Raw genomic sequence first — 24,187 nt, 5'->3', positions numbered from 1 at the left:
TAGCTTCTTCTGCAAACAAATGCTGCTGAGCAGATATGTGAAATGGCCGTGGCTGAAGAGATTGCAATTAAAGTGCAGATCTGTGTTCGTAACGCGAAGTCCTACCGAAAATGGCAGTGGCTGCGTTCCTAATATCTCGCTCGCCGAGCTCGAAGCCGTATTGGCAAGTATAGGGACCAGCTGACCTTTGTCTGCATCGGCTTGCATGGTCAGGACAAAGGAATTTCTGTCAAACGGGCTGCCACTCGAGATGTATTCAATGCTCTGAGCTCTTCAAATGAGTGTGGGATAGAGCCCATCTATATCTCTATCTACGAGGTGTACGCTGGCGCTATTGTCAAAAGCATAGGAGATGGATTCTGTCAAACTGGGTGTAACCTGAGATGTATTGAACGCTCTCTATCTACTTGTTGCGTTCCTAACGCCCCCCTTATGGACGTGAGAATATCTCGTCGTCGCGCAGAGCAACCATCAGGAATACCGTTGTCTCTAGAAACCTTTTACAAGTGTTTCAGTGGTGGAGCCTGTGTATGATAACTCCCTTGTTCGATGGATTCGTGGCCGAGTTTCTCACCACCCAGTCAACGCTTGCTTGATGCTTACCGATCCAAAAACGGTTATTGCTCGCGGATTGGCCTCCGAGACCATGAAGACATTGCAAGGGAAGAAGATTATGGATTTATAGAGGACCATTCAATTCCGCGGCTTTCGTGTGAGAGCCAGTATCCACTAAGGAACGCCTATCTGCAGATTTAACGAGTCGATGGGAGGATGGACTCCTATCGGCGGGCAGACCTCCGTAACTAGTAGCTTTCTTTTGGAGCTTGAGAATGCCCTAAAGAAACTCGATATAACATTCAAGACGAGAAGGTGGCAATGAATTCCTCAGACGGAGAGCGGCCAATGGTAAAAGTAGATCTTATAGGTGTCGTTTCTAAAGTTCTAGGAGATGGCAATCAGCGTGATGCCTCACCGGTGATGGACCGTCTTGACACCGAACAAGACTTCGAGATTAGGTATTGGGGCGAGTTGGATCTGGGGGTTTCTCCGAGCTTCTCTAGCTTTTTCTTATTCTTCCACCTGAATTGAAGGACGTCCGGAATATTACCACAATCCGTTATCGTACATATCAGGTTGGGAGGGCCTGGAGATTACCCATGTATAGTAACGGGATCTTCTGAACGGTATACATAAGCTGTCGAGTCATATTCCTTTAGTGTCAGAGTCTCTAGAGGAGTTTTCGCAATCTAGAACATCCGTGCTTGCAGCAATAGAACAAAAAGCTGAAATTTACTTTAGGCAAAAGATTGTGCTCAAGATCCTTTTAGTGTAGGCTACATGATAGCTTATCTGAAAGAGAGTAGTCAACAGAGAATATTGGTGACAAAAGAGAGTTCAATGATATATCTGAATAGAGCAAACGAGCGTGTAGAGCTAGGGGTTTCTGATATACCCTTTCGCTTCGAGGTAAAAAGGACTGACCAGCCAAAGGTCAACTTGGCGAACATTCTGGAAAGCAGAGAGTCTTCATCAGTAGTCATCGCCGCGGCTGACGACTTCTTTAGCGTTAGGACGGAGCAAGATTGTCTGATCTTCAATTAGATCAATGGCCTTTTGGAATGCTAGAAAGTCACACTTACGTGTTCAAATTGCGCCGTGTATGAACCTTTCACGTCGGACAGCGGGGCATAGCTATCAAGAATCCCATTCGAGACAAGGCTGTTCAGCTGCATAGGATTCCACATATGAGCATAGCGCTCCTAAACGAAAGAGCGCATACGAGATGCCGGGCATTCTCAACTCACCCCTACCAAGTATTTATTAAGACCAAGGCGCTCTAGGTAACGACGACAGAAGACCAGAGTCCCAAAATGCTCGTTGATGGTCTTGAGAACCGATCTGGCCGAAGCAAGATTAAGAGGAACACGAGGAGCGCTCGGATCTTTTCCATAGCCATAGACCCCAGTCTGGTAACTCTGAGTCAGTATGTTGTAGAAATGTAATTCATGGGAGGCCAAAGAAATCCAAATAGTTGCTCACGTCGTCTCTAAGGTAGCCTTTGCCCGTACTGCCGAATGTCTCGATGGCAAAGACCTCGCCTTCTTCCATCTTCGTGTGGTCGTCATTCTTAATAAACGGAATCTGTTTACCGCCATGGATACGGTATTGCTTGATGTCATGTCCTGTAATATTTCTGACTGCTTTCACAGGAAGAGTTTTTCCATTCATTTCGACTTCATAGCTTTCCATGGCTTCCTGAATGGCAGAGCCAATGTCGCTCATACGTGCATCGATCCCTGCATTCTGTACTCATACTTAGACACAACTCATCGTGAAAGGGCGGCTCCATGCCTACCTTGATGCCAGTATTGGTTGCATCCTTTACAGCTGCAAGTAAATTGTCATAGACTGGATCAAATGCAACGGTGAAAGCGCTGTCAACGATCCAACCATTGATATGGACTCCAAAATCGACTTTCATCACGTCATCGGCCTGTAAGACGATCTCTTTCTGGCCTGGGTTAGGAGTGTAATGCGCCGCGCAGTTGTTAAGCGGAAGCCCTGTCGGAAAGCCCATCCCAGCTTTCAAGTTGTCACCAGGTTCTAGACCTTGATGTCCGAGGAGAGCCCTGACGCCATCCTCGATTCCTTCTGCAATCTCGTTCAAAGACTTCCCTGGCTTAGCTGTGTGTTGGACCCACTGACGGACCTGACGATGGACTTCAGCAGCCTGACGGTAATTGTTCAGGAACTCATCATCCTGGATGTGAAGGCGTGAGAGATAACGGATCTCTTCATTGGTAGTACGTGAGTTGTTCTCGTCTTTACCGTGATACTCGGTAACTTCACCCTCCGGATAGACACCAGATGGAAAGAGGTTTGACAGCAAGACACGCGGCGGAGATGATTGTTTCAGAGGCAATTCACCCGCTGCTGTTGCTTCAGGCTTCTTGCTCTTCTTTTTGGACCTCTTACGTTTCTTTTTCTTGGCTGGACGGCGTCGTTAGACGAGTTTCGAGGGAAACTTCAATCCAGGAATCAGTGTGAACTTACAAACATTCTCGTCTGTTGCCTCAATCAAGTTCCTAGTTGTACCTTCCCACAAGTTGTCGTCGTCATCATCACCGTTACCGTAGTCCCCATCACCGTCTTCGGCAAGATGAGCACCGCGAGGCTTCCCTCCAGCGGACTTGGGCTTCGCTCCGCTGGTGATCGCTAGATTGTCATTTTAGCAGCGAAATCAACCTAATGGAAAACGGAGTCCTACGCTCATGCTGATAATGGTCCCCTTCGTAGGTTTTCGAGCCCATGAGGATGCTTGAATCTTCTGCTAGATCTTACTAGCGGCTGAGAAGTTTAGCTTGAAGGTGGCATTGCGAGATTTTCGGAATTGCGGGGAATTTGAACTGTGATTCTAGCCAAGACGCCAAGGACGGCGCCTGTAGTAGTCAGGGCACGTGAGGACCAACTCTGTGCGCTGTGATATGTGGCGACGCCAAGGCTTGTAAAGACCTTCGGAAGCGTCGTACGCTTCGTACACGCTTCGAAAGTATATAGTCTGACGATCCCTTGGACCCCTTCGAAATAGGACAAGTCCTCCGTAAATGTCAAACGGCTGGTGCCTAGTGCCAACAGCTCCTATTTTCTGGTCCGTACAGTGGCTTCCCCATTTCCATAGCTACAATCTACACACGAGTTTTTACCCTTCTATCTGCTCACAGTTTGACAGCGTTCTTCTACTATCGTGCGGGGTGCAACTTGAGATGTATTGAATGCTCCGTTCTTTATCTACTTGTTGCGATCCCGACGTCTCTTTCATAGACGTGTGAATATCTCCTCGTCGCGCAGAGCAACCATCAGGAATACTGTTGTCTCTAGAAAATTTACCAGTGCTTCAGTGGTGGAGCCTGTATATGATAACTCTCTTGTTCGACATCTACCCGCTACGTGGCACCCGACCAATCCCTTAGCCCTCCCCGATACCTACATGCAAACTTCTCCCATTGAGTGCTCTGACTGAATTCGGCCAGAGGGTAGCACTAAGCCTGTCTATGTATCTATCTAAAGGAGTGTACGTCGTCATTGTTGCCTGTCAATGCTGATACAGTCTAGTGAGTGAGTGTTGCAAAATGATGTGCAACTTGAGTTTGAATGAATGCTCTGGCTCTTACAATGAGTGCAGGATAGAGCCCATCTATATACCAATCTGAGCGGTTATGCTACAGCCTAGCAGGCAACCATCTCATAGGTCAACACGAAATAACCTAGTCAGCCGTGAACGATAAGCCACCACCCGTTCAACACAACAACATGATAGAGTGTGTTTCGCAGAAGCTTGGTGAACGCCAGGCGGGTATTCCCACTAGTAGGGGTGAGTTGCTACCACGCCACCTCGTCGATCTAGCCGGGTATTTAGCATTTGTTGAACAATTGGTGAGCTATCGTTCGCAACAAGCAGACTCATTCTGCCTGCGAGGCTCTATCACCATTGACAGGCAAAGGCGTTGACGTACACTACGTAAATGGATATGTAGGTAGTGTTTATCCTACACTCATTGGGAGAGCCCGAGCGCTCCTTCAATTTATGTTGCACAAGAAGTCTGACAGTATTACACCGGGCCCAGTCGTCTTGCCTTCATATATTCATAGTCTGGCATTGCGGCCCTTACCCAGCTTGCGATTTTCTCCGCTTCTTTTTGACCGAACTCAGTCCTCCATTTGATCACTTCTGTATCAATATTCAGGTCCGCCGATGCCTTCTCTTTCAAGATTCCGGTAGAGGCCGATATCGTCGAACGCATACGTCTTTCCAGCTTAGACATCTGCTCTAGTTCCTCTCTGCTGGTAGCCTCCCACGAAAATCTCAAAACTGATGGATCAAAACCAACGATCTTGCTATACCTGATCATAACTTGAGGGTTTAGCATAACATCATCAGCATCGAGAATGATAGGCCAATTTGTCCCATTCTCAGCACTGAAACGAGATAGATGTTCCTGCTGCATGTACCAATCGTATAGCACCCGCGACCAGTGCATGGTCATCTCCAACGTGTGTACGGGATCGTCTCTTGCTGCTTGTCGACCTTCGTTGTCGACGGTCGTACGATAGATAGACGGGAAAGTCAACGTAGGATGCCGAATTAGAAATGTAGGCAACCAGGTCTTCAGATATTCATCAGGTAGAATGGTCTTGTTCAGTGCAGAGTGTGTCGAGTTGTAGGACGTATGGATGGTCCATGGCAGCTCACGAGCGCTGTGCTCTCCGAACACAAATTCAGTCTCAGCCACGGGTTCTGTTAACCAGCCGACATGTTCTTTCACGAAAATGTTCTTTCCCTGTGCAGCAGCGACGTTGACTTGTTCTGAAAGTGCTTCAAAACAGATCTGGTAGGAATGCTTCAATTCCGCCTTTTGCAATTTCCCCAATTCATCAATGTGAATTCCGATAGTCTTGTTTTCAAATTTCCACGCCAAAGTAGGTTCAAAAAAGTACTCGTTCTTTGAACCTTGTAGCAAACTAGGCTGGTTTTGAAGATTGAGCATACGTATTAAGAGATTAGAAGCTGTGCGAGGGGATGTGAGAAGGTAGAATCTATAAGGCGGACTTAAAGCCATTGCATATATCGCTTATGCCAAATAAGTGATTAGAAGCTATGGCTTGTGAAGGGTAGCTAGATAGCAAAGTAGGAAGCTTACAACGCCTCTGATGATCTTTACAGGCCTTGGCATCGCTACTGATCGTAGAACTGTGATAGCCAGAGCACGTGATGGCCTCACGTAATACCACGTAGCGGCCAACCCTGTGTATATTCTTTGTCGCCACGTAGCACCTAGCCACCAGGCCACATGTGGCAGCGTGTGACTGTCAACCACCAGATAGAGCGTCACGGTCGATATCGTCTCACAATGTCCTGTCGCGACTCTCCATTACGGACGTGTCTCGACTTGTCGTCACCAGGCCCTTGACCTGGCCAGGACTGAAAAGTCCTCCGGGGCACGTGGACCACGGAATAGGAAGTCAAGGATATGTTGATATGTTGATATAGCTCCCTATCAACATGTGATTCTGGCCAAGACGCCAAGGACGGCGCCTAAAAAAAGGTCACGATTGTTCTTAACACAGCTTTTTACAAACATACCAACATACCGCCAAGATTTCCCCTTTGGGAATGTCTACATATATGAATTCCTCTTCGGCCCTTATGGTCCTTCGTAGTCAACCTCGTCATATTCCTACCAGGAGATACATTGACACGCTCTATATCTTATCGCTCCTAGTCTTGTACTCATCATCCCCATTGACTCGAACTCCTCGTGACAACCCGATGCGATACGTGACAGGATGGTCCCACCCCGACCACATGGCCCACGGATTGGATCTGATGGCGATAGTATTTGTCGAACAGAGCGAGATGCGGATAGAAGGGGTAAAAACTCGTGTGTAGATTGCAACTACGGATTGGGGGGGGGGGGGGGAGAGCCCCCTATATAGGCCAGAATAGGAGCTCTTTGCACTAGGCACTAGCTGTCTGACAGAGGGACTGGTTTTGGGAATGCTAAAGGAGCCCGGAACTGGGAACTTTTCAGATAGCGTTGGATACGCCTTGTCTCGTCGCAAGTTGGATGGGTTTCGTTTGCGATACCCCTCTCTTTGTCAGGGTGGGGACGTACGAGGGAACGGGATTACTATTCAATGCACTATAAAGTACAAGACGAGAGACAAAGAACATAAAAGCAGTGCGACGCTATCCCAGATACTTATAGCCAGCGGTACAGTCATGCCGCAAGGCTACCACGCAGGCACACAAGGCTATCGACAGCCACAGTGGGCCTGCCAAGACCGTTCGAGGGGCTTCCAGGTTGTGTCATGACACTTTTCCCCATCTTTCTTTATCTACGGACGGATACATAATTCTTCTCTGTCTACGATCTTTCGCTCGGTGCTGCGAATCCTTACCATAGTTTTATTATGTATAAAATTTAAACAGAGGGAAGAAAACCTTATCTGTATAATCTCAAGGATCTCAAGTCTTTTATAACTTTTGTTTTCTTGGAGGGAAGGTTGAGGATGGACATGGAGGGAGAGTGGGGCGAATTTTGTGCGGACTGAGAATTTTGGGATCAAGCAAGTGGGCGAATGGGACGGTGGTAACAGGATTTATGCAGTCTAGTTTATGATATGGCGCCTTGCATTACAGGCACAGAACACCTCCAGTGACGGCGAACAAGAGATTACACGAGCCATATTCGATGACACTTTCGGTCGTCCCATCGCTGGCCATTCATCATGCCGTAAATAAAACTGTCGCCGAGCAGCTCGTAGTCGCCGCCTTGCTTGCGGAGCACAAGCGGCAGCTTCCCGCCCTTGCACAACGCAACATGGTCGCCCGTTTCGACGGATCCGGGCCCGAGGCCGACGAAGCCGCCTTTGGTCCGGAACACGCGTCGCTGCCGGATGGCGCAGCCGTTGATGAAGTCGAATTCGGGTTTCACCAGCGGCGTGTCGATACTAAGCTTGTGCCTGACGAGGGTCAGTGCGGCCATGATGCCGAAGCTAGCGAGGAAGAAAAGCAGCAAGAAATGCTTGTTAAACCACGGCGGACTCAGCGCGTGGAAGCTCTTGTCCCATGCGCGAAACGCCTCGCGCGCTTTCGCGACACCTTCGGGCGTGTGGCCGCCGCGCAGCGTGATCCAGTAGACGTCCATGGGGTCTTGGCCGTAGTAGGTTTTTTTGGAACGGAGCTGCGTGACGCGGTCTATAGAGTGGAATTGCATCTGTTGGGCGCGGAATGACAGGACTTGTTGCTTCCATATATTGAGGTAGTGTGCGCGGATGTTGACGGGTTCGGTGTTGGAGAGGGTGAGGCTGATCGCGGAAATGGAATCGACGATGTAGCCTTCTATGCCGAGGCGGCTGTAGTCGGAGGAGAAGATTGGAGAACTGCTGGATCCGCATGAGACTTTGAAAGGGAGGCCGTCTAGTTGGGTCTCCAGTCGCAATAACGAGTGTGTCACGTTGGTGTCGCTCCAGTCTGGAATCCAGGATGGTAGAGTCTCCCCCACAGAGCCCTGAGGCACGAGGCTCCTAGGGGCACCAAGGATGTCCAAATTCAAGGACTTCTTAAGAATCCTGACGGCGATGTCGCGATATAATTGAGCAGTCTTGATTCCGTAGTCGGGATCCAGACCAAGTTCGTGGAACACATCTTCCGACATGCCGTACAAAGCGAATACCTGGTCTCGAGCATCAGTGGCCACGCAATCTCGCTGCCGAAGCAAGAGGTTCAGTGGAGGGCGCGTAATTGACCGGACATGATCTTGCCTTGCTAGCTCGATATTACTGACCACATTTAATCCAACCCTGCCCAGGAACCTTGAAAGTCCAGTAGTGTATATGTAAGACCCGGCTTGGATGAGTTCCTCCCAGCTGGCTGATGACGACCCACACAACACCGTTGCTGACTGCGAGAGCGCCACCTCCTGCACTACCCAGACACGCTGGAAATAGGGCCGATTGAACAGATCAGCCAGATAACCCCAAACAGGGTGGTTCATGGGCGCAATCCTAGCCCCCGTGTACGACAAGAGAGGGTTTTCCGTGCGGGCGTCTCTGCCATTTAGCCGCCGTACTACTTGCATGGCCTCGTCGCTGCCATCGTCTGCAGGTCCCAGCCAGACCAGAACCCGCTGAGCCTTTGAGTAAATACAGCGCATGCGCTGGACTTGAGAATTCCGTTCCGTGATGTTGCTTTGGTCGATGCAGATTGCGTCTGCCCACAGGGTTAGTGTTTTTTGGACATCGCGGACCTGCCGCAAAAAGTCATATAGATTTCTTGTGATGGCCAAGCGGGCACCGTCGCAGATGATTGGCACACTGTAGGAGGTATCACCCCAGACATAAGATACTGCATCGTAGATTGGGGAGTCGGAAAGAGATACATGGGCCAATCCGCATCGTATGTCATCGGTGTTTTGGCCGGGATGTAGATGGATTATTCGTATAGCGTCATTAGCATCGGTCTCTATAATTGGGCGATATTGAAACTTGTCCATGTCATGTACAGAACGGACTGGGTGTGGGTGGGCCGCAAAGGAAGCGCGCTGCCTCTCTTTGCAAGAAGATTTCTCTTTGGGAAGGTAAGACGGATGGAAAAGTCAGAAGAATATTCAGCGCAACAGTGTAACGTGCAGAAGGTATAGCGGAGAGGAAATCACGTGTACACAAGAATAGGGTGAGGAATGGCAAAGGACTGAAGCCTTGCCTTCTTGCAACTGGTGACTACTCAAGTTTATATACACAATGTGGCCGTTGGCCCCCACATTCAGCTCCTATACATAGCATAGTTGTTGGCCCCAATGTCCGATGTATAGTCCTTGTCGGTGGCCGAGTGTTACAAACAGTTTGTCGATTTCAAGAGGCCAGGCAGGCTGAATCTTCACATTGGACAAAGTCCCCTAGAATAGATTTAGCTCGGGCTTGCGAGTAAATGACGGTCCGCTCCTGAGTGCATCTATGGCGCGAGAGAGATGGAGTGGAAAGGGAGGCTGCTGCGAGGGCATGGTAGAGCGAGGGTCTACAAGTGTGGGGCGGTGTGATTACCGGTCGGAGCCACGGTTAAATAACACAAACCCGATTCGATAGATGCGTTTACTCGAAAGTCCTACACAGTTGCCTTAGACATCTCGAAATATGACTAGACGAGTCCACGGGTCCCAAAACCAGGCACCAGCGAGATGAAAACTGGTCCTTGGAATTACAACAGGGAACCCTGAAAGGGACCTTCTCAGTTAATCAGGGCGACGGAAACTGGGATGTTGGGCCGAGAGAAGATTGATTGATTGAATCTATCTGAGCGAGGCGCAAGCTAGAAAAAAGGTCACGAAGGCTGCGGTGCACGTGACTAGGCTAGTCCCAATGTGGACTGCCAACATGGGATTTCACCAGACACAGGGCGGCACCTGCTCAGTTTCGGAAACAGAATCAGCCTTTGGTGTGGTCAGTTTAAGCCAGGCTTCTCAACGAGCCGAGACTGAGCGAGACTAGCCGAGCTCGAGCAAAACCCTAGCTCGTCTCGTCTCGGTCTCATTAGTAGTGAGCGTCTTGCCAAGCGCTCGTCTCGTCTCGTTTATGGACCGGATTAACTATCTTCCGGGGCCTTCGCCGGGGCTCTATGGACCACCTAAAATAACTCTACTAATCACACTCGACGTCCCTCGCAACCGGGCGTGAACGACGAGCCTCGACATCGACATGGTTTCACGGATTAGCATTTTTCGTGAATCACGTGCTCCCCCGGGGCACCCCCTCTTCGCCCATCGGATCCAACCCTTAACGGATCAACCATTTTCCGGAACCATGTGCTCCCCTCCCCCCTCCCGGAGGGGGCGGGGGGGGGGCCTTCCATTCGATATCGACATTGGTCCATGGATTAGATCCGATGAAATCCTCCCTTCGACCATCGGATCCAGTCTGTGGACATGTTGAACAAAGGGCTATTGTGTGCAGGCTCCACAGCTGAAACACTGGTGAGAGGTTTCCATAGACGACGACGTTACTGATGGTTGCTCTGAGTAACGACGTAGTATTCGCACGTCTATAAAAGAAGCCTCAATACCTCGACAAGTAGATAGAGAACAGAGCATTCAATACGTCTCAAGTTGCACCCAGTTTGACAGGACCACCCTGACATGATCCACGCATTGGATCCGATGAAATCCCCCGTCGCCCATCGGATCCAGTCTATGGACCACCCAAACAAGCTCGATTGATCACCCATTGCAGGACCGAGAGAGGATTGATTGATTGAATCTATCTGATCGAGGAGTAATTCTAGGCAACAAGCAGCGATAGGCAGTAGCAGAGTGTAACAACTATTGTAACACCCGCTGTGATATGAAACCTTGACTTACAAATTAATTATGGAAGCATTCCAAATCAGCCACGGAAGCATTCCGGTGCTTGATAATCAGATATCTCGAGGAAGTCTACAAGAAAGAAGAGAATAAAAAGGCTCTAAGAAGCGATCTAGCTACGCAACTTGCAGTGAGTTATAAAGAATAAATCAGAGAGTACAAAACTCAATGGAAACAATAAGTTGCAGCAATATAGGCGGGAGTATGTAAACAAGCGAGACCGTGGCTCGCCAAGTTCTCGCCCGCTCCCTATATTAGCGCTCGTATTTAGCAAGTCAATTTTTATTCGAATAATCAAAGGCCAATGACTCGTATTTACTAAATAATATCCGAATAACTCTCGAATAACGCCGGTATTGCCTAATTGGGTATGCCGTCGTCCTGCCGTGGTGTTGAACATTCTGACCATGTTGTTGATGCCCCTATGACCTCGCTGCTGCCTGCTCTTGATTCCTGCCGCTGTCGTCTCCCTCATGGCTGTGATATGACATTATTCTTGTACCAATATCTCAACAGTTCGCAACAAATCGACTCATTCCGGGACACTCGCTCGCTAGGCTGTATCACCATTGATAGGTAACAGCCTTGACGTACACTGCGTAGATAGATATACAGATGGGCTCTATCCTGCACTCATTGGGAGAGCCAACACACTCCTTCAAGTCACACAAGAAGTTGGACATTATATCTTCGCTATGGGTGTATGGGAATGGTGTATGGGCTCGATGGACTACACTGAACGTCTGCGTTGCATTACCTGGGCTCCTATGTACTTCTACTGAAAGGGTGCAGCCGCGGGGATGCCAATCGACCTAGATCATTCGCCACCTGAGAAAGAAGTATAGGTAGGACGACTCGACCCCACCGTTGTTCGGGTTGTAGAGGGCCACCAGTCAGCCTAGTCACACCCACCTCCGAAACCCCATAAAAAGCCCTTCCGAATTCAAATGCCTGCTAGGTGATTAGTTTAGAAACCTTCGACAGCACCTATTCAATCCATTGGCATGGCCTAGGAAATCACTTATCAAGGCAAGTTCACATCTTCGAATCCATCAAAAGACTCGCCGCTGTGAGCATTATCACAGCAAACGCCATCATGGGTGAACCATCAAGTACCTCCAAGCTAGAGAAGCTTGTGGCTACTACCGACATCAGTTCCAAGATAGATGAGTTGAAATGTCATACGAAGCTATCACTTTTCCAGTCATCTGCTAGTGCAATGACCCAGGCTAAGCAAAAGTCCTTGCAAGTAAGCAAGGAGTTTCAATATGAGCAAGCGAACCCTTTTCATTCTGGAATTAATGCTCCTACACGGTTCGATGCGGAGGTACCATCCTGTGTTGTCCGTGGCGATGTCCCCGCTCAGCTAGATGGGATCATTTTATCGAATAACTTGTGATCCTATCTATGCGAATCGAAACGGGAAAGGTGTCTTGATTAACGGCGATGGCGCTATCCACGCTTTGCGGTTTTCTAATGTAACACTCACGAGTCTCCAGCTTCTCGAACTGTATTCCTAGCTATCGTAGAGTGGCAGGAAGGGGGCTGGACGCCGGAAATAGGCAAAGGAGCAAAAGGATCGAAAGGTATAAGAAGAGCCTTCGAACCCTTAGATAGATAGACAGGTTTTCAGTACATTGTCATTCCACGCCTTACCTTGAACACTCGCAACGATTTATGGTCCTTCTCCTTACACCTCACGTGACAGACTCTTACCCTTCGTTGGTATCGTTGTTACACCTGGAAGGAGTGATTTATAGGATGAAGCGGCTCTACTAGAGTTCCTTCACAGACTGCAGGTTCGGAACAACGAAATATCCAAGACCTAAAACTAGGCAAGAGGGATTGTGATCGACCAGAACAAAACAATTTATTATATGCCTTACTTCTGATGGTAGGTATTACATAGAGCCATGCTACTACTTGGACTGGTGGCTACCTGAATCACTTCAGCATTGTAGACTTTGAGTTCATTATATGAGCATCCATGGCTACCTTCGCTGCTCAATAACAGGACCCCCAATGTCATCTATTTTATTAGGGCTGCCCAACGACATGGAAATTAATAGGCTATAAGCCCTGTGAGAAGCGCCTTAGTCATGGCTAATGGCCTTACTGGATGGATTCATGTGGATATAGCTTTATTCTTCACGATGTTCTGCTCGGCCTGTGTTCTACCCCAGTCTCCACAACGTTTTGTCCTTGGAATACCACCTTCCCATTCCCTTCTGTACTTGCCCTGAGCGAAAGCCAGCAGCACTGTCTCTGCTGGAGGTGGCATAGCTACATATTTTTACCTCGATCCCTCAACCTTCCTTACCTCTCTCACCCCTCTTCTGCCTTACTTAGAACGACCCATCCATCGCAGACTTGTGAACCACGCATAGTGGTCGTCGTTCCGTTTTCGGGAAGGCAATGACGAACAACAATAATAATAAAAGGATAGATGGGTGCACCGGGCAAAGGTCGACCAAACAGTTATATCATCCTAAGTCCTGTCTTCTAGTGTAGCGGGTGCTATATACATGGATTATGCAGTGGGGTATACCATAGCCACAGGCTTCGAGACAAGCATGAGAGATTGCACAAGAAGGCAAAGAAGAAGGAAGCACAGCATTCAACACAGAGATAAGTCAACAGGGAAACTTTGAGTCCATTGAGTTCTTCTAGTCGTTTTATCTTCCCTGTGAGGCTCATACAAAGGAATCAGCTGAGTCGACTTTTCGTGTGTGGTTGCTCCGCAGTCCTGACACTGACATCCTCCCTGCTTGATGGGAACCCAAGTGCTAAAGCGTTCATCACCTTTGTAATATGGTGTTGCCAGATCCGCATAACCGCCATAAGTGAATGCGACGTGGGGCAAGCCTACAAGTGCGAGGGGTTTTGTCAGTAATTCTTAGCACTTTGGCGATAGCGATTCGGAGATGTTCGTCATCGTAGGTGATGAACCTCAGAAGGGACCATTGGGAGCAATGCTGCCTCTAGGAAACGTCGCCGAGAAGTTTGTTATTTCGTCATACACTTGTTCGTCAGGAGCACAACATGTGCCCAGTGCTTTGGGGGGCATAATTCGAACCTCTTGAGACATCATTGTTGAGAGGCGGGAGAAAGGTTGTCAGATGCTTGTGATTTTGATTGAAATGTGGAAACATGGGGCGTATATATATTTTTCATTCACGGTAAATAGCGTCACGTCTACACTGCTATGCTTTTCCGCTAAACATTCATCAAATGAGGTTTAGTTTCGGACACGGCAATCATTAATTAGGAAGGGTTGTTAGACACTCTCGCGCACCCTTGGCCGCCCTTGGTTCACCTGTGACTTTAACCCTAAATGGGGCCGCTCAGGGGCGGCCCACTTAACGTAGGGGCCAACTAGAGCACCCGAACGACCCCTATGTGTTTTTTCCCTAACTTCGCTGAACTGGTCTATGCAGATCGAGTCGATGATCCCTGTGTTGCTGGACGGAATACCCGTCCGACGAACGCTCGATGGGAAGGCATCTCTGCATTGGTTTGTTTATCTTACTGGAACAGGGATTGGATACTGCAAGAGATGCCTTTGGCAGGAAATCTGCTGTTCTGTCCTGCTAACATAAACCTGAGCTATCCTCAGATGGAATTGGCCTGGAGAGGTTGACCAGAATCCAGAAGCTCATCCAGAAAGGAGTCAAGCCTTGCCCCGATTTTATGGCTAGGTCCGTGACACGTGGATTGCTTAAGCGTCTTTACGTTGACTCCCAGCTAGACGACTTACCGCCGGCATCTTGCCAATCCACTGTGCCTTTCCATCCTCCACCGCATCCACCAACCACCTTGCTAGTGCCCCCCTCTTCTGAAAGCTGGACCATCCCTGTTGTCCAATCCAACCCTCAAATGTATCGCCGTCTTCCCTATCACTTCTCCAAGACGCCTCATCGGAGCCACCAGGAATGCCGGCAATGCGGAAGACAGTCCAATCGAGGCCATCGGCTCGCTCCTTGAACACCCGTCCAATAGCCAACGCTGTTTGGTAGCCGCGGTTAACAATGATGCGCACAAGAAGCACGGTCAGTGCTCGCGTTAGCGAGAAAGTATCGTTCGAGTTTGGGATCGATAGTGTGCCCATGGCGAAGATGCGCCGCACTCCGTGCTGCCGCATCAACGTAAAGAGGGATGAATAAAAGTCGACATATATGGTCGGCTGGATATTGAAGAGGTCGTTTGGACCGAGGAGGGAAACGATGATACGACATTTCGATACGGCAGTAGAGAGGGCGTCGGTGTCGGTCAACTCACCCTTGACAACCTTGTTGGGAGACAGCATGTTAGCTGACCGTACCTGCCTCAATCCTACCCATTGTCTCGGTGCTATGCAACTGACCTCGAGTAGTGTGTTCGACAGCAGGTCCTCAGGAATCTTGGAAGGGTTTCGGGCGTAGACAACGGTTGCATGCGTGCGATATAGAAGCTCTCGAAGCAAGCAGATTCCCGCAGGCCCAGTACCTCCGATAACCAGGACTTTAGAAGCGGCCATGTCTAGATTATTCTACAGAAAAACTGATGGACATAAATTGGCCGGTCAGCACGGGCGATGGAAAGAGCTGGATCAATGGCAATGAGAGATGGGAGAGCTTTCTGTCACTGATTCCAAGAAGCCTATTAAGTGGAAGACATCGTAGTGGTAAAATGGTGCATGAAGCGCTGGAGATGCCTATTATCGCTTCATCATTGTTGCAGATACTGAACTGGCCCAGACTAGCAAGATTTCATCATCCCGTTGATGCCTGGAGAGTGGGGGTAAAAATCGCAAACGCTTGGCGAATACTTCGAAGGGGTCCAAGGGATCGTCAGACTATATGGCTTCGAAGCGTGAAGGAAGCCTCGGAGGGTCCTTACAAGCCTTGGCGTCGCCACTTATCACACCAGCAGGCTGGGCGGCAAACAATCAACCAATCAGTCAATCGCCCACAGAATGATGCACTATAGCCTGTCCTTGTAAGAACCGGTTCTCTTGGGAGTTAACTTATCGTCAGCTAGATATTCTCGGCGTCATAACAGCCTTTCTCTTTCGGAGCTGCGGTCGGACCCTTTGGTTAAAGCTCGCTTGCAGACCGGCTGGGATGGGAGAAATTTCTGGTTATTGCAGCAGTACTCGCACTGTGGCTTGTGCATACTTCTTGCTCTTGTCCCGTTGTACCTTGTGGAAGTTGCTCTACCTCAACGACGAGGATTTTGACCGGACTTACTACATTGTCGTTTGGTATGGGCCATGTTTGGAAGTTGCGAAGTTCAAGGGTCTACGGCTAAGCTAATTGACTTCGAGCAGTTGGAATTGGATATCGGTGAGACTATTATTTTGCCACCAATATAACTGTGATCTGGCGCATTCCGCTCGTCCTCGCATGTGTTGGGCCCGTAGCCTTGTTGCTGGGACTTCTTTTCGTACCGGGTAAGCAGGATTTTCAAAATTCGTGACTTTGCTATTGACGAGATGGTCCGCAGAATCACCTCGTTATCTCGTGTGGCATGAAAAGCGCGAAGAAGCCTGGGCGACTATCGGAAAGCTGCGTAATGACTCTTCGGACCGTCACAAATCGTGCGACTGGTCGAAGTCGATAAGGAAGAGAACGCTATCATTTACAAGATGTTTACGAAGCTGTCTTGGAGGCGTCCATCCTTGCTAGTCTTCTTCCTTATATGAATATGTCGAAATTTTATTTGATTTTACTAACCGGATCGTCAAGGCTTGCTGCGCAATACATAAGAGTACGTCATACCTCACGCTCATCTTAAAACTGCTCAAGGTTGTCATTGTTGGTTTGGATTTGCTGGACTGACTGCTGCCGTCACTGCCAGGAAGTATGGGCTGGAAGTCATCATATTTAAGCAAGCAAAGGCAATATCCGCAGTATGTACTTAAGTCTCAAGATGCAGTTGTTTCCAAGCGGGCGGTCCGTTCTGTCCACCATGCTGACCGTCTCTTTTGCCCGGTTGGGGCGGGTATCCAGATCCCACCAAATGCACCGAGGATAATGCAGCGTCTTGGACTACTCGAATCGTTACGGAAGAAGTCGATTCAGATCGATAATCTGTCGAACAAGGGGAGTTATCATGTATAGGTTCCACCACTGAAACACTCGTAAAAGGTTTCCATAGACAACGGTATTACTAATGGTTGCTCTGCGTGACGACGAGATATTCTTACGTCTATAAAGGAGACGTCAGGAACGCAACAAGTAGATAGAGAACAGAGCGTTCAAGACATCTCAAGTTGCACCCAGTTTGACATGGACTCACTCGACCGACTTGTCCAGAAGCCAGAATTGAAGACAAACGGTCAATATTTTCAGGCCAAATATATATTCATTGGGTTTGGATCTACGAAGTCGATCTGTGATGGAATCGACTTTCAAAAGCAGGTCTTGTTGCACAGCTCACAGTCTCGCGGAAGGATCTAGTGCTTGATCAACTAGTTTGAGCGCTGCCTGTGCACACCCATATGAGTTTTGATAGCCTTTGGAAAAGCGTCAGTGTTCATCTCATGTGGTGGCAGTTTTCGGGGGCGTCCTACTCGCCTGCTCCTCCAGCACCATGCTTGTGCACTACCCAAATGCCCTGGATTCGCTCCTTTTCGATCCTAGTGCCACCTTCCCGTATCGGCCGCAGTCCAACACCATGCCTGATTATGTCGAGATGCTCGATGCCTTTTCCTCCGGTCAAGGAAGGGCACATTTCAACCGCTCTCTTCATGATCCTGACGGCTAGATTAGGGTCAACTTGAGATCCCCAGTTACCCTTTTGATAAAAACCACCCAGGATGGTGCCCCCTCCTGCAGCTCTGGTCATCATCGCCATCGTCCGTTCCAGACGTAGCGATCATTTTGCCGGCGTCGTTGCGGACAATCACAATCTGGGCTCGAGCAGGCACTACAGATTTGTCCTGAACACCACCGAGCTTGGATGCATTGAGACCGGTACAGTTGACTACAAGGTCAGTTTTCTGGTCCTGGTGAAAACTTGGTGAGGCGGCATCGGTAATGTGCTGAAACACCGCTCGTTTGAAAGTCACTCCGTTTTCCAGGCACCTCGAGACCAGCCACGGGAGATAAATGGCCGTGTTGATGCAGACCGATGTGAATGATGTCGCAGCATTAATGCCGGGGCCAAGAGCGGCTTTGGGAAGCTGATGGAATTGTAGTTTGCAGTTCATAAGTGCCAGGCCATGGTGGAAGTCACTGGGCAAGCAAGCGAGCAAACTTAAATTCGGGACCACATCCTTGAACCACGCATTGGATGAAAGCAATTCGTTAAGCCAGTCCGCAGTTGCGGAACCGGCATCCTTCGTGCGACTGTAGATCTGGCATTCTTCTTACAATCAACAATTACTGCACTGAAATGAGCACGTCTCAGCTATACCTTGGAAGTGGACTCCAGCTTCTGGGTGATTCCACGCAAGATCCTCTAAGGGAGTCCATGTGTCCTTCTCGTACTTCGTTGCCTTTGAACCTCGGACAGAGACACTAGAGGAGGCTTTGTGTCAGGGACATGTCCCACGTGAAATGCGTCAAAACTAACCATCCGTCGGAGGGAGACGTACGGCATGTAGTTAGCGCTGGCCTAAGGAGACGCGTACTCGATATCATAGTCTCCAGGCATATGCTTCGCTGCCACGACGATCTTGTATCGATGATTCCTTGACAACAGCAACGCCGTTGTCAATCCGGCAACTCCCGCCCTAAGATTTGTAATACCATAGTGTCAGGGCCGATCTCTCGCCAAAGATGCTGCATGGTAAAAAGAAGTCTTGGTGTGACCGAACGTACCCAACTATAACAATACGCTTTTGCGCCATAGAAGATAGCTTTACGTTCCCACGCAAGTTTCACAGCCCAAACGAGCTGAATAACTCCAGAATTCCCAACCACTTTATGGGTATTCAATCGCTCGAGAAGATCAGAGCACGTTTTGGTTGTCCTCAGCCGTCTTGAAAATGCCAAGCCACGCCTTTTGAACGTATTCATGTGACACGTAGAAAATGCACTATTGAAACAATTTTCACATATCATAGAACTATGGAGAATCGGGAGCCTCATACCACCTGGCCGCTCTCGGAATTTCGCGATTAGGTAGGTGAAATCAACCGTCACGGGGCTTGCCGCCAAAAATTCCTCTTTTACCCGAAGGTCCGCGATACGCGATGTTGAAGAGCTCAAAGCATTGTCGGATGGAATTAGGGACATTCCCAGTCATCGTTTCCCTAACAGGAAGCCCTTGATGACGTTTCCAGTGAACCTTGCAACATCATTGTCGTAGTCATCCCAACCTAATGAGCAATACCAGTTGATACTTCCCACACTGAAGATTGCGCCACCACCCGCGCCGACATAATAGACCACATCACTGCGGATCAGGTTCGTTTGTGTCCCGAGGGTGTTCAGCGCGGGAAAGCTCAGGTCCTCGGTAGCAATGCCAAAGTCGTCGCTGTGACCGGTGCTTGTGGCCAAGATTACAGCATCCTCGGGACTTCCGTTTCTCACATCGTAGCGATCTATCTCGTCGCCTGAAGCCCCCCCGCCAAAGCCATGCTCCCCGATCAAATCGCCCGTGACGCCAGTGAACATCCAGGAGAATTGCGGGTTCCTGGACGCATCGGTCCGCTTGTAAGGCACTCCGGGACCTGTCCCTTGGGCGCAGAAGCCGACGCCGAATAATGTGTTGCAACTCATACCCCGGGATCTCCATAAACCGCCCTGTTGCCCGTCGAGACTCTGGATGTGCTCTCCACCTGGAAGGGCAAAGGGAGAAACTCCACGGTCCCCTCGACGCATTTCCAGTCGATGCGGACGAGCAACGTCCAAAGCACTTACCCAGTAGAAACCGTTGCCGCCCATGTACATGAGGTTCCCACCTGCTTTTGCATAGCTTTCATAGGCGCCGAAGGACTCTCTTGTGTGATATTCAGGGTGAGAACCCGTGATGACGGTGTTGAAGCCGCGGAGCGTGCTAGCCCCACGCGAGTGTAAATCATGATCGGTCACGATCTCATAAGGAATGCCCTCGCGCTCCAGATAGCCAATCATCATGAGATCGGCCGAGAGTTCGCGTGGGCGCGAGAAGGCCCACATGACATAGCCCGGGCGGACGTTGAGGATGGGGCGTTTTGAGGAGGAGAAAACAACGCCGGAGCCGTCGTTATGACGATCGTAGCATGACAATCCGAGGTCGAGACGACGCTGCATCTTGTAGAACTCGTCACTTTTCAGGACCTTGTTGATGTCGAAACCTGGCCCCAGATCGGCAGTGTTCTCACGTGTTGTGTCGTAGAGACGCTCATTGGCATAGGCAAGATACGTGAACGTGCAGAAAACGAAGCAGACTTTGTCGGAGTTATCTGTGGCCCACGATGTAGGTCGCACGAAGAAGGTCACCCAGTCCGCCTCCTGGCAATTTGTAGCCTTCACTTCAACCGCATAGACCCCAGAGCGGGCATTCGGAGGGACCGTGATGGTGAAATCGGTGGCCCATCCAGCATCGTCCAGGTCGTCGTCGTGAAAATGAATAGCGCCATAGCCAAACTTCGCTTTTGTCCAGTCACATTCAGACCCGTCCCAGTCATGACCCTTGACGGCCCGAGTTGGTCCATTGATCAAGGTACCATGATGGCCATGGCCAGAGACGTCGAGAATAGTGTCGCTCGAGATCTCGAGCGCAAAATCATATTTAGCAAGCACAGCGGGGGTTTCGTCGCATGTTCTCAGCGTCAAATTGTCAATGCGACCATTGAAGAAATTGATGGCCCGCCGTCCTGCGAAACCCGAAGAGTCATCACCCTGGCTCGCTGCAATGAAAAGCGGCCCTGGCTCGTACACCGATGGTTCACCGTCTAGCAGGGTCTCGAATGCGGCCTGAGAAGGTATCGGCTCAACTCTGAATGCTTTTGGTGTGAGCGAAGCGTTGACTGATCGACCGCGAAGCGTGAGATTGAATTCCGCCCAAGTCTTTTTCTGGGGTCGAAGCCAAGTCTCGATAACATGGATTCTGTTGTGCTTGATTCCCAGCCATATGTCGACAGTACCCTGGCTGTTCAGGACAATGGCAAATCCAGTATGTGTCGCCGCTTGCAAGGTAGATACAAATGTCTGCGGATGGGAGCAACTCACGTGCCATGGTTGCATATAAAAAGACACTTGAAGGCCTCTCGCCGTTTCCGGTGAACCCCAGTCTGGAACATGGCCGTAGGACCCTGGTTGAGCTGCCTGAAACCTTCCCTTCCGACGACCTCGAGGGATTTCCGACACTTCCTCCTCGGCCTTCTTGGGTGAGTGGTCAAGATCGACGCCCTGGATTAAGCGAACGGTGCGATATGTGTATTCTTGTTCTGTGCAGGATATCTGGATCGATTGTCAACTCAGACATGGTGTCCATGTTGAATCTTCGTACTTTGATCGCAACCGAGTCCCCCGGAGCAACTATCCAGGGTTCTACGTAGCCAATAATCTCTGCTAAGTGGTCTTGGGGATACATGTTAGAGGCCGTCATCTCTGACGATTCATCGACATAGGAGGTTTTGGAAGCCCAAAAATCCATGTGTTATATTTCAGCACTTCATAAGAGCAGGGATATCTATAATTATCGCAACTGGTTGAAGCGCCAGCGCAACGAAATCGGTGGCTCCTGATAAGGAGCTGTGGGGGCAACACTACAAGCCAATCCATCTGGATATCCACCGAGGAATGAAGCTCCCCAATTGTCCCGCTCCCCGAACAGGAAATAAAAGTTCAACCTATTTAGGCAGTTACCAAACTTCTTCTGTCATCGGAGTCTGTAGTGTACGTAGTCGTAGAACCCCTGGAAGAGGCCCCGGTCCATTAATCTGCTTTTCTATCCGGGTAAAAGTATCTGGGTTCCCTGCCCATTGGGATATATGGGTTTGCCCACCGTTCAAATCCTATGAACGTTACGGCTGCCGCTTGACCTTTTCCCCTCGAGCTCCGGAACAATTTCGTGGCCCAATGAACACCACAGTTTACAAGACTTGACTTGCGAATCACTTTCCCCAGATTCGATGTACGTCCCATTTCGTATATATTTTGAACATCCTGCTGTGAATGAGTAAAGGTTCCAATTCCAACTGGATCAGAATAAAACCCCGTTTATGTATATAGATTATTCTGCTATCAAGACACAATACTCGGTAGTAGAAGCAGTTGACCAGGTAAATACCGCAGAACCGGTAGCCCGTCCACCTTGTCGCCACAAAGAATGCCACCTTGACGGCTAGTTTCTTGCCGGAGCATCCTAATGCTGCTGGTATCACTCCTTGTCCTTTGTTTCCAAGACCTCAGGGGATTTGGCTGGTGTAGATTCCTCTTTTGATTCGATGCTGGTGACATTCTCAATCGTCTCAATCGTCTCAATCATGTTCGTGTCTTTCAACCAATACTTCAGAATAGGAATGACGGCAACACAGCCGAAGGTGAGGAACTATATCCATTCGATTAGTGGACGAATATGGTCGACATAACAGGTAGCTTAAAGAAAAGACCATCGCGTAACCAAAAGGTCTATCGTAAGATTTGTCGCGTGAAGGCATTCAAAATACGAGGACAGACATCAATCAACTCAACACGGGTGACTTACCGCCCACGAAGATCCGAACATGAATTCTTTGGAATACCCACGGTAGTCCAAGGTGTATGCGAGGACCATACATAACGCATTGAGGAGACGATACAGTGCAGCGTACACGGAGAGCTATTCCCATCGTTAACTGGTCTGCGGGCCTGGAAAGGTTCGTCAACATACCTCAGCGGGATCGTTACTCAGCGCTCCAATGAACCAGTAGGCGTAACAATTGTATATTGTGTCTGTAAAGCCGTACATGACAAACAAAAAACACCACCATCCATACCCAGAGTCGTAGACATCCATCCGTTGCGCCTCGTCCAAGCCTGATCTCGTCTTGACCATGGCGAAGTAACCGCCGATCCAGTTTGCATTGATGAACAAAAAGACAAATACGAGAGCCCAGAACGCGCGTTTCCGGCGTGTCATGGGCAATCTGTCTGTGAACAGATGGAGTATCCAGGGTGCCATGACCTGAACAATGCCGGAGAGGAATGTGTTAAGAGCTCGACCTCGAACAGTAAACACCACGCCGTTGAATTGGTTGTTCTGATACACCACAAAGAAGTTGACAGCCCAGCACATTGGGGCGAAAAAGACGATCCACCAATTTCGACGAATGACCTGGGCAGAGGCTTGCAGCTCCTCGATAAATGTTTTCTGGCGCTCGAGGGTCACGCGACTGCCGTCCTCTCGTACAAGCTTGTGCCATGGATACAGCGCCAGGCCTAAGCATGCACCGCAAAGCATCAGAATCATCAAACCAATATAAGTCCCACTATTGACTCGGCTGCCATTGTCGACACCAGTGTTCCAGTTTTGACCGACGGGGATAGCGGCTCCTATCACGACGCCGACCTGGTAGATGGACCAAAAGATGGAAACGTAGAGGCCTTTCTTCTCCTCAGATGCAAACGAAGTGATGCCCGCGCCCTCGGCAGTCCAGAGGAATGCTGCGGACAAGCCACACCAGCATCCACCGAAGACAACGAAAGGCACATTGCCGGTGTAGTTGTAGCACCACAAACTCGCGGCATACGCGGCATAACCGAGGCCTCCAAAAAATAGAGTCGGGCGGAGTCCGAAGTAATTGAGACAGGCCGGCGCGATCATGCAGAACACAGTGAAGACGGTGTACAAAGCGATATTGGAGATATCGGCCAGGTAAGCTGTCTGCTGTCCCGCACCACCCAAGAATATAATCACATTGTACATGCCCACGGTCATGAACAGCACAAAGCCCAACATGCAGGCTTGAACTCGCGGATGGCTGTACGGGTAGATCGAAAGACCGAATACCTTGTACGACTTTGGCATCTGGCGAGCTGTTAGTCACCTGGTGATGTGTCCCTCTGAAAAGAGTACATTACCACGACGCTGTGCCTGACATACTGTGTGACTTCAGCTTCGTGCTTGTGCAACTTCTTGGCAGCTTCCTCAGCTTTCGCCGTCAGTGGTACTTCTTGCGCCGCCACATCGAGCGACAACCTCTTGTTCTCGAGGTCCATGATGACAAAAGTTCGGTGGCAGGACACTCGAAATAGGTCTCACCAAGGTACGTACCCGTAGCGGGTTAGAGGCGACATATTAAATAGGCACCTACCATTCGCCAAGATGTAAGTGCCATAGACTTTATCTTGGTCGGTAGATAGGGAGGTCTTTCA

The 24,187-nt window shown here is 49.5% G+C and overlaps 7 protein-coding genes across 7 annotated transcripts; all 7 read right to left on the bottom strand.

Moving 5' to 3' along the window:
* Positions 1–1,530: 1,530 nt before the first annotated feature.
* Positions 1,531–3,311, bottom strand: Z518_03571 (methionine aminopeptidase, type II; the record flags this gene model as incomplete). The annotated part of the gene is made up of 7 exons (XM_013420596.1): positions 1,531–1,587; positions 1,641–1,727; positions 1,806–1,967; positions 2,041–2,304; positions 2,357–2,991; positions 3,055–3,216; positions 3,269–3,311. 7 exons carry the CDS (start codon positions 3,309–3,311, stop codon positions 1,531–1,533), a joined length of 1,410 nt encoding a protein of 469 aa, XP_013276050.1.
* Positions 3,312–4,610: 1,299 nt separating this feature from the next.
* Z518_03570 (uncharacterized protein) lies at positions 4,611–5,618 on the bottom strand (the record flags this gene model as incomplete). Its single annotated transcript, XM_013420595.1, has 1 exon — positions 4,611–5,618. The coding sequence occupies one exon, from the start codon at positions 5,616–5,618 to the stop codon at positions 4,611–4,613; it is 1,008 nt and encodes a 335-aa protein (XP_013276049.1).
* Positions 5,619–7,235: 1,617 nt separating this feature from the next.
* On the bottom strand, positions 7,236–9,056 carry Z518_03569 (uncharacterized protein; the record flags this gene model as incomplete). The annotated part of the gene is made up of 1 exon (XM_013420594.1): positions 7,236–9,056. The coding sequence occupies one exon, from the start codon at positions 9,054–9,056 to the stop codon at positions 7,236–7,238; it is 1,821 nt and encodes a 606-aa protein (XP_013276048.1).
* A 5,578-nt stretch (positions 9,057–14,634) lies between these two features.
* On the bottom strand, positions 14,635–15,432 carry Z518_03568 (uncharacterized protein; the record flags this gene model as incomplete). The annotated part of the gene is made up of 2 exons (XM_013420593.1): positions 14,635–15,204; positions 15,280–15,432. 2 exons carry the CDS (start codon positions 15,430–15,432, stop codon positions 14,635–14,637), a joined length of 723 nt encoding a protein of 240 aa, XP_013276047.1.
* A 2,033-nt stretch (positions 15,433–17,465) lies between these two features.
* Positions 17,466–18,750, bottom strand: Z518_03567 (uncharacterized protein; the record flags this gene model as incomplete). Its single annotated transcript, XM_013420592.1, has 5 exons — positions 17,466–17,652; positions 17,711–18,266; positions 18,315–18,418; positions 18,532–18,633; positions 18,722–18,750. The coding sequence occupies 5 exons, from the start codon at positions 18,748–18,750 to the stop codon at positions 17,466–17,468; spliced, it is 978 nt and encodes a 325-aa protein (XP_013276046.1).
* Positions 18,751–19,144: 394 nt separating this feature from the next.
* Positions 19,145–21,437, bottom strand: Z518_03566 (uncharacterized protein; the record flags this gene model as incomplete). Its single annotated transcript, XM_013420591.1, has 2 exons — positions 19,145–21,289; positions 21,339–21,437. The coding sequence occupies 2 exons, from the start codon at positions 21,435–21,437 to the stop codon at positions 19,145–19,147; spliced, it is 2,244 nt and encodes a 747-aa protein (XP_013276045.1).
* Positions 21,438–22,211: 774 nt separating this feature from the next.
* Positions 22,212–24,031, bottom strand: Z518_03565 (uncharacterized protein; the record flags this gene model as incomplete). Its single annotated transcript, XM_013420590.1, has 4 exons — positions 22,212–22,382; positions 22,539–22,652; positions 22,704–23,840; positions 23,894–24,031. The coding sequence occupies 4 exons, from the start codon at positions 24,029–24,031 to the stop codon at positions 22,212–22,214; spliced, it is 1,560 nt and encodes a 519-aa protein (XP_013276044.1).
* Between the last annotated feature and the right edge of the window lie 156 nt (positions 24,032–24,187).

The sequence above is a fragment of the Rhinocladiella mackenziei genome (assembly GCF_000835555.1).
Source record: "Rhinocladiella mackenziei CBS 650.93 unplaced genomic scaffold supercont1.2, whole genome shotgun sequence".
Taxonomy (NCBI): domain Eukaryota; kingdom Fungi; phylum Ascomycota; class Eurotiomycetes; order Chaetothyriales; family Herpotrichiellaceae; genus Rhinocladiella; species Rhinocladiella mackenziei.
Note: the sequence above shows the minus strand (reverse complement) of the source record. Positions and strands in the feature narration are given on the sequence as shown.